The sequence below is a fragment of the Oncorhynchus mykiss genome, chromosome 7 (genome assembly GCF_013265735.2).
Source record: "Oncorhynchus mykiss isolate Arlee chromosome 7, USDA_OmykA_1.1, whole genome shotgun sequence".
Classification (NCBI taxonomy): Eukaryota; Metazoa; Chordata; class Actinopteri; order Salmoniformes; family Salmonidae; genus Oncorhynchus; species Oncorhynchus mykiss.
Window position 1 is genome coordinate 16823347 of NC_048571.1, and position 10000 is coordinate 16833346.

The 10000-nt window shown below is 46.1% G+C and overlaps 1 protein-coding gene across 2 annotated transcripts in view; it reads right to left on the reverse strand.

Annotated features, from left to right (window-relative positions):
- The window catches only part of LOC110528795 (unconventional myosin-X), an 85154-nt gene that overhangs the window by 15681 nt on the left and 59473 nt on the right, over positions 1 to 10000 (reverse strand). For both annotated transcript variants that reach the window (XM_036982808.1, XM_036982807.1), the window contains exons 14-23: positions 9335 to 9401; positions 7230 to 7322; positions 6654 to 6914; positions 6471 to 6551; positions 3635 to 3759; positions 2591 to 2708; positions 2119 to 2469; positions 1633 to 1899; positions 883 to 1494; positions 55 to 178 (exon numbers count right to left, since the gene is read on the reverse strand). In XM_036982808.1, the coding sequence (XP_036838703.1) occupies positions 55 to 178; positions 883 to 1494; positions 1633 to 1899; positions 2119 to 2469; positions 2591 to 2708; positions 3635 to 3759; positions 6471 to 6551; positions 6654 to 6914; positions 7230 to 7322; positions 9335 to 9401 (2099 nt within the window). The remainder of the gene's footprint in view (positions 1 to 54; positions 179 to 882; positions 1495 to 1632; positions 1900 to 2118; positions 2470 to 2590; positions 2709 to 3634; positions 3760 to 6470; positions 6552 to 6653; positions 6915 to 7229; positions 7323 to 9334; positions 9402 to 10000) is intronic.

The following is a 10000-nucleotide window of genomic DNA, read 5'->3' on the forward strand; positions in this document are numbered from 1 at the left end:
AGGTGTGTGTGTGTTTGTAGGTGTGTGTGTGTTTGTGTGTGTGTTTGTACTCACCCTTCATGTAGAGGTAGCTATGGAAGTACGGAGGTCCGTTCCCGTTGAGAAGAGTGACCCTGCCGTTGTGTACCTCCTCATCTGTGTCCAACAGCCCATCATGCTCATCATCACTCTCTATGTACTGGACAACACAGATATATACCTCAATATCTATATATCTATATATCTATATATATATATACACACACACAGGTAACTGCCAGAATAAAGGAAACACTTTAGTAAATAAGGGATTCAAAGTGTACTGAAAGCAGGTGCTTCCACACAGGTGTGGAATTAACATCCCATCATGCTTATGGTTATGTATAAAAATGGTTGGCAGACCCAGTTGCCCATTATTTTGGTGACCATGGCTAGAAGAAGAGATCTCAGTGACTTTGACAGAGAGGTGACTGTTGGAGCACGTTTGGCAGGAGCTTCAGTGACAAAGACTGCTCAAATTGCTGATGTTTCACGACATACGATGTCCGTCTCAGTCACCAGATCTCAACCAAATTGGGAGATTATGGGAGAATCTGAAGCGGCGCCTGAGACAGAGTTGTCTACCACCATCAACAAAACACCAAATTATGGAATTTATTGTGGAAGAATGGTGTCGTATTCCTCTAATAGTGTTCCAGACACTTGTCAAATCTATGCCAAGGTGGGTTGAAGCTGTTCTGTCTCGTGGTGCCCCAACGCCCTATTAAGACACTTTATGTTGGTGTTTCCTTTATTTTGGCAATTACATGTACGTCCAATATGCCTCATAAATATACACAGCAATAATGTGTGAATGTGTGTGTTTGTGTGTGTGTATGTGTGAATATGTGTGTGTGTACTAACTGAGTCAGAGCTGCCCTTGTATGACTCTATGCTGGCGTTGGTGCACGTGGACTTCCTCAGAGCTTCTTCCTCTGTCATGGCCGCGCTGCCTCTGTTGCTATTCTGCCCGGATGCGGAACCATCGTCTCCCGCGGTGACAGAGCCCTCCTCCTCGTCGTAATCTGATTCGCCGCTGTCGACCGGCATGCTGTAGATCGGCTCCTCCCCTTCTCCGAGGCTCAAGATACTCGTCCTCCCTCCATCACCCTCTTTTTTCTCCCCCTCTTTTCCTTTTCCCTCCCCCTCTTCAGGAGGCAGTGGTGGGGGGGGAGGTGGGAGAGGGGTGTCAGAGCCATCTCCAGCTGGTAAGGGGGGAGGCGGGGGAGGGACGGGAGTGGGTGAGGATGAATCGAGGAGAGGGGGAGGTGGTGTAGCAGTAGAGCCCTCAGCGAAGGCAGGTGGAGGGGGAGGCAGGTGGGCGAACATATCCTGGTCCACGGCAGCGTCAGCCTCGGCTGGAGGAGGGAAGTCTGGGAGGAGAGGGACAGTGCACTCCTCCTCGGCATGGAAGCCCTCATCAACCTCCTCCTCCTGGGTTCCGGCTGTGGCCATGCCTGGCCCCTCCTGGAGCCGCTGGAGGGCAGGGAGACAACGGGTTAGGATCAGGGCAGATAAGGCCAGGTTTTATGTTTTAAGCATATCCAACTTAACACAGGAGAGGGACGTAATTAGAACAACCTCAACACTCTTCAGGAAATACGGAACACCAACCTCTGCGCTAGCGCTAGCAGCGGTGGCTAAACTGGGATCCAGACCTCCAAAGTCCAGGAGGTCGATTAGTTCTGTGGCCTTACGAGAGGCCTCCTTCTTCAGCCTCTTGATCTCTGCGTCCCGGCGTAGCCGGAGCTCCTGCCTGGAGGACTCACAGAGCTGGGAGACCCCATCCTCCCTCTGTTTCTGTAGGCGCTCGATCTCCAACTCTATACGCAAGATCTCCTCCATCTGACGGGCCTCTTCTTCCGTCTTTCCTTCCTTCTTCTGGAAAGGGAGAGAGGGAGGAGGCGGAGGGAGGAAAGGGAGAGAGACACAATGGAGTGGAGAGGGAGAGAAAGAGAGGAAATTATAAAGAACGTCAGGTGTCATCTCATGTCTGATGACATGGATGAGCCCATTCCTATGATAGTCATTGGCCTCAGGACCAGACCATTTTCTAAAAGAGGGGTGAGCAGAGAAAAGAGTAGAGAAGAGAAAGCTCACCTCAGAACCCTGAGCGGCCTCTACGCCTCCCTCCTCCTGTTCTCTCTTCTTCCTCTCCTCCTCCTCTCTCTTCCTCCTCTCGTCTCTGAGTTGACGGCAGCTTGCGCGGGCCACCTGTCCTCGTCTGTGTTTTTGGAGTACCCGCGTCGCCAAGCATCGCCGTAGAAACCATTTCCGTTGTATGTGGGTACGAAGGTACCCCTGGAGGGTGACGACGCTCTCCTTCACACGCTTAAAGTGCTTCCTGGCGGTGTAGGTGAGGATGTGGGCTCTGATGACCATGCCTGCTTTACGGCGAACCTCGTCTCTCTCTTTCTCCAGATGCTGTTCCAGAGACTCCTTCATAAACACCTACAGGTCGGAGGTGTGACGTCATGGGTGAGAGGTTGAGGGGTCAGGTGGGCAGGGTGAAATGTCACTTCAACATCTGTTGGTATCCACAGGTTCCACTAAAGTTCTGCTGCAGTCTTACCTTGGTCTTTCCCAGCTGCCACTCCTTCTTGGCACGGTCGTATTTGGTCAGCAGGTCTGTACTCCTCTTCTTATCATCCCCCGCTCCACCCCCCTTCTCTTGTAGAATGATCTGATACCTGAGAGAGAGGAAGACAGGGGTGGAGAAAGAGGAAGTGAAAGAGTAACAAAGTTAAAACAAACTAAGTTTATTTACATACACTAGCCCAGAGAGAGAGAATTACAAAAAGAGGCACAGGGGGAAGAGACAGACAGACACACACACACTGACACACACACACTGACACAGACAGACAGACTGACACAAACAGACACACACAGACAGACAGACAGACAGACAGACAGACAGACAGACAGACAGACAGACAGACAGACAGACACACAGACACACAGACAGACACACTGACACAGACAGACAGACAGACAGACAGACAGACAGACAGACAGACAGACAGACAGACAGACAGACAGACAGACAGACAGACAGACACACACACACACACTGACACAAACAGACACACACAAACAGACACACACAAACGGACAGACAGACAGACACAGACAGACAGACAGACAGACAGACAGACAGACAGACAGACAGACAGACACACTGACACAGACAGACAGACAGACAGACAGACAGACAGACAGACTGACACAGACAGACAGACAGACAGACAGACAGACAGACAGACAGACAGACAGACAGACAGACAGACACTGACACTGACACTGACACCGACACAGACAGACAGACGGACACAGACAGACACACAGACAGACACACTGACACAGACAGACAGACAGACAGACAGACAGACAGACAGACAGACAGACAGACAGACAGACAGACAGACAGACAGACAGACAGACAGACAGACAGACAGACAGACAGACACTGACACTGACACTGACACTGACACCGACAGACACACTGACACAGACAGACACACGGACACACAGACAGACAGACAGACAGACAGACAGACAGACAGACAGACAGACAGACAGGCACGCACGCACGCACACACACACACACACTGACCGGCTGATGAAGTCTTTGAAGGTTCTGCGGACAGGGAAGCCGGCCCGGCGGATCTTAACTGTTTCTAACATTCCAGAATACCTCAGCTGGTTCAGAACCACTTCCGGGTCAAACACGCTAGGGTTCTACACGGGTCACAGGTCAGAGGTGTTTGGTTACAATAAGTTGTTCTGATATACATTTGTGTCACCCTATGTTCAAGGAGCTTGATGTCTGGTAAAGAGTGTCTTACAAAGGTATACCATATACACTACTGGTTAAAAGTTTTAGAACACCTAACACCACCTTATTCAAGGGTTTTTCTTAATTTTTACTATTTTCTACATTGTAGAATAATTGTGAAGACATCAAAACTATAAAATAACACATATGGAATCTTGTAGTAACCAAAAAAGTGTTAAACAAATCAAAATATTTTATATTTGAGATTCTTCAAATATCCACCCTTTGCATTGATGACAGCTTTGCACACTCTTGGCATTCTCTCAACCAGCTTCACCTGGAATGCTTTTACAACAGTCTTGAAGGAGTTCCTACATATGCTGAGCACTTGTTGGCTGCTTTTCCTTCACTCTGCGGTCAGACTCATCCCAAACCATCTCAATTTGGTTGAGGTCGGGGGATTGTCCCAAACCAGATGGGATGGCGGATCGCTGCAGAATGCTGTGGTAGCCATGCTGGTTAAGTGTGCCTTGAATTCTAAATAAATCACAAACAGTGCCACCAGCAAGGCACCCTCACACCATCACACCTCCTCCTCCATGCTTCACGGTGGGAAATACACATGCAGAAATCATCCGTTCACCCACACCGCGTCCCACAAAGACATGGCGGTTGGAACCAAAAATCTCCAATTTGGACTACAGACCAAAGGACACATTTCCTCCGGTCTAATGTCCATTGATCGTGTTTCTTGGCTCAAGCAAGTCTCTTCTTATTATTGGTGTCTTTTAGTAGTGGTTTCTTTGCAGCAATTCGACCATGAATGCCTGATTCACGCAGTCTCCTCTGAACAGTTGATGTTTAGATGTGTCTGTTACTTGAACTCTGTGAAGCATTTATTTGGGCTTCAATTTCTGAGGCTGGTAACTCTAATGAACGTATCCTCTGCAGCAGAGGTAATTCTGGGTCTTCCTTTCCTGTGGCGGTCCTCATGAGAGACAATTTCATCATGATGGTTTTTGCGACTGCACTTGAAGAAATGTTCCGTATTGACTGACCTTCACGTCATAAAGTAATGATGGACTGTCGTTTGTCTTTGCTTATTTGAGCTGTTCTTGCCATAATATGGTATTTTACCAAACAGGGCTATCTTCTGAATACCCCCCTACCTTGTCACAACACTGATTGGCTCAAATGCATTAAGAAGGAAATAGACTCCACAAATTAACTTTTTAAAAGGCACAAATGTTGATTGAAATGCATTTCAGGTGACTACCTCATGAAGCTGGTTGACAGAATGTCAAGAGTGTAAAAAGCTGTCATCAAGGCAAAGGGTGGCTATTTGAAGAATCTCAAATATAAAATATATTTTGATTTTTTTTGGTTACTACATGATTCCATATGTGCTATTTCGTAGTTTTGATGTCTTCACTATTATTCTACAATGTAGAAAATAGTAAAAATAAAGAACAAGCCTTGAATGAGTAGCTGTTCTAAAACTTTTGACCGGTAGTGTATACAAAAGTATGTGGACACACCTTCAAATAAGTGGATTCAGCTAGTTCAAGCCATCCTGTTGCTAACAGGTGTATAAAATCGAGCACACAGCCATGCAATCTCCATAGACAAACCTTGACACTAGAATGGCCTTACTGAAGAGCTCAGTGACTTTCAACGTGGCACCATCATAGGATGCCACCTTTTCAAGGAGTCAGTTCGTCAAATTTCTGCCCTGCAAGAGCTGCCCCGGTCAACTGGAAATGCTGTTATTGTGATGTGGAAATGTCTAGGAGCAACAACGGCTCAGCCGCGAAGTGGTAGGCCACACAAGCTCACAGAACGGGACCGCTGAGTGCTGAAGCGCGTAAAAATCGTCTGTCCTCGGTTGCAACACCAACTACTAAGTTCCAAACTGCTTCTGGAAGCAACATCAGCACAATAACTGGTCGTCAGGAGCTTCATGAAATGGGCTTCGATGGCCAAGCAGCCGCACACAAGCCTAAGATCACCATGCACAATGCCAAGCATCGGCTGGAGTGGTGTAAAGCTCTCCGCCATTGGACTCTGGAGCAATGGAAACGCGTTCTCTGGAGTGATGAATCACGCTTCACCATCTGGCAGTCCAACAGACAAATCTGGGTTTGGCCAGGAGAATGCTACCTGCCTGAATGCATAGTGCCAACTGTAAAGTTAGGTAGAGGAGGAATAATGGACTGGGGCTGTGGAAATCTTAACTCTCCAGCATACAATGACATTGTAGACGATTCTGTGCTTCCAACTTTGTTTGGGGAAGGCCCTTTCCTATTTCAGCATGACAATGCCCCCGTGCACAAAGCAAGGTCCATATAGAAATGGTTTGTCAAGATCTGTGTGGAAGAACTTGACTGGCCCACACAGAGCCCTGACCTCAACCCCATCAAACACCTTTGGGATGAATGTGGCTGAATGGAAGCAAGTCCCCGCAGTAATGTTCCAACATCTAGTGGAGGCTGTTATAGCAGAAAAGAGGGGACCAACTTCATATTAACGCCCATGATTTTGGAATGAGAAGTTCGACGAGCAGGTGTCCACATACCTTTGGTCATGTAGTTTATGTAAGGTGATAGGTAGGACTTTTGGGGTTAATATAGATATGTAGTGTGAAAGACATAGATATGTAATAGATGATACTAACCTTCTCGTTGTTGGGTTTGATGCAGCGCACAAAAAAAGGGTTGGACACGCTCAGAGTGCCCATGAGGGAATGGAGAGAGTCCTGAGAGAGACACAGAGAATCAGTACACACACACACACACACACACACACACACACACACGCACACACACACACACACACACACACACACAACTTCTCTCACCCTAAACTGTGAGCTGACGGTAGGCTTGCGTCTGGCTGTTCCCATCTTCAGAGTCTCCTCACTGTTCCTGCTGCCTACTCTCTCAAACAGATCATAGATGAAGTCCAGTTTGCTCTCCTTCAGCATGTTGAGGATGTCGTCTCTGAATGTATCTCTGTTCTTCTCCAGAACCCCGGTGACATCATACAGAACCTCTCCAGCATAGTGCCTGATGCCAAACTGATGGTCAGCCAGTCGAGGCTTCACATAGTAAGGGTTTGTCTGCAGAGGGAGAAGGAGACAAGTTATATCCCACCATATGAATGAATGTCACATAGTAGCATGTGTGTCACAGGAGGCTGGTGAGGGGAGGGCGGCGCATAATAATGGTGGAATAGAGTGAATGGATTGCTATCAAACTATGTGTTTGATGAGTTTTATACCATTAAGTACACTCTGTTCCAGCCATGAATATGAGCCAATCCTCCCCAATGAAGGTGTCACCAGCCATCTGTGGTGTGTGTGTGTGTGTGTGTTATGTTGGGTGGGGCGGGGTTGTTTGTGTGGGTCTGTGTGTGTGTGTACTGTATGACTCACAGAGTGCCTGCTGTGTAGTTTCTCCAGCAGTGTGAAGTCTGTCCCTTTGGGGAAGCGACTCTCCTCGTTGACCAACGCTAGCATCCCAAGTTTCTGGCAGAGAGACACACAACCAAAACATCAGATTAAATCTACTTCCCATTAACATTACATCAGCCCCAGTGTTGGGCTGAATCCTAAATAGCACCCTATTCCCTATATAGTGCACTCTTTTTGGCCAGAACCCCATGGGCCCAAGTAATGGACTCAATAGGGAATACATATCTCCCTATATACAGTGCCTTGCGAAAGTATTCGGCCCCCTTGAACTTTGCGACCTTTTGCCACATTTCAGGCTTCAAACAAAAAGATATAAAACTGTATTTTTTTGTGAAGAATCAACAACAAGTGGGACACAATCATGAAGTGGAACGACATTTATTGGATATTTCAAACTTTTTTAACAAATCAAAAACTGAAAAATTGGGCGTGCAAAATTATTCAGCCCCTTTACTTTCAGTGCAGCAAACTCTCTCCAGAAGTTCAGTGAGGATCTCTGAATGATCCAATGTTGACCTAAATGACTAATGATGATAAATACAATCCACCTGTGTGTAATCAAGTCTCCGTATAAATGCACCTGCACTGTGATAGTCTCAGAGGTCCGTTAAAAGCGCAGAGAGCATCATGAAGAACAAGGAACACACCAGGCAGGTCCGATATACTGTTGTGAAGAAGTTTAAAGCCGGATTTGGATACAAAAAGATTTCTCAAGCTTTAAACATCCCAAGGAGCACTGTGCAAGCGATAATATTGAAATGGAAGGAGTATCAGACCACTGCAAATCTACCAAGACCTGGCCGTCCCTCTAAACTTTCAGCTCATACAAGGAGAAGACTGATCAGAGATGCAGCCAAGAGGCCCATGATCACTCTGGATGAACTGCAGAGATCTACAGCTGAGGTGGGAGACTCTGTCCATAGGACAACAATCAGTCGTATATTGCACAAATCTGGCCTTATGGAAGAGTGGCAAGAAGAAAGCCATTTCTTAAAGATATCCATAAAAAGTGTCGTTTAAAGTTTGCCACAAGCCACCTGGGAGACACCCCAAACATGTGGAAGAAGGTGCCCTGGTCAGATGAAACCAAAATTGAACTTTTTGGCAACAATGCAAGACGTTATGTTTGGCGTAAAAGCAACACAGCTCATCACCCTGAACACACCATCCCCACTGTCAAACATGGTGGTGGCAGCATCATGGTTTGGGCCTGCTTTTCTTCAGCAGGGACAGGGAAGAGGGTTAAAATTGATGGGAAGATGGATGTAGCCAAATACAGGACCATTCTGGAAGAAAACCTGATGGAGTCTGCAAAAGACCTGAGACTGGGATGGAGATTTGTCTTCCAACAAGACAATGATCCAAAACATAAAGCAAAATCTACAATGGAATGGTTCAAAAATAAACATATCCAGGTGTTAGAATAGCCAAGTCAAAGTCCAGACCTGAATCCAATCGAGAATCTGTGGAAAGAACTGAAAACTGCTGTTCACAAATGCTCTCCATCCAACCTCACTGAGCTCGAGCTGTTTTGCAAGGAGGAATGGGAAAAACTTTCAGTCTCTCGATGTGCAAAACTGATAGAGACATACCCCAAGCGACTTACAGCTGTAATCACAGCAAAAGGTGGCGCTACAAAGTATTAACTTAAGGGGGCTGAATAATTTTGCACGCCCAATTTTTCAGTTTTTGATTTGTTAAAAAAGTTTGAAATATCCAATAAATGTCGTTCCACTTCATGGTTGTGTCCCACTTGTTGTTGATTCTTCACAAAAAAATACAGTTTTATATCTTTGTTTGAAGCCTGAAATGTGGCAAAAGGTCGCAAAGTTCAAGGGGGCCGAATACTTTCGCAAGGCACTGTATCTCCCTGTAGCAGGAGAACTTTCTTACAATACAGGACATTTTAAACTTGTAGTGTATTTCAGATTTAAAAAGGCTTCTGAAGTTTGTAATTACACTTTGAAATTTTATCAGACTTGATTTTCCCACATAATAATTCACACTGGCTCAAATTAAGATCCTATCTGTAGAATGCCATTTGGGAGACAACTTTGGTCTCTTACCTTCTCTATGAGGTCCAGACACTCAGCGTTATCCATCCAGTCTATGGCTTCCCACTGGACTCCCTCTCTATGGACACACAGCGTTATCACAGGTAGAGCCCAACGTTGTTTCTGTCTCAGAATGTGTGTGTATATCTCAGCATGTGTGTTTGTGTATATCTCAGTGTGTGTATATCTCTGTGTGTGTGTGTGTATATCTCAGTGTGTGTGTGTATATCTGTGTGTGTGTGTGTGTGTGTGTGTGTGTTGGCATTACTGTCCTGTGAGGATCACAATGGGTCAGATCAGCTTTGCAATGATTGACAATAACCAGACCTTCACACACCAGAGGAGGAGGGTACTGGGCCGGTTTGACAGTTCACGCCCTGTTGTAAATTACAGGAGAGAGGGGGGATCTTTCTCCCCCTTTAGTATCAACCAAAGGAATGTCATTGTTTCACAGACAGTTTTCCCTCTTAAACTCTAACACGGTCAAAAGTATATATTGGATCAATATTTCTACCATAAGAATGTAGGGAATGGTCAGCGGGGAGCAAAAGGAAACTAATGTCATGTTGTTTTTTATTCTGTGATGTCATTAAAACTGGTATAAAAGAAATACTGTGACTTGAAAAGTATTTACACTACAGGTATGAAGTCTCCATCCTTAACGTTGTGCATATAATA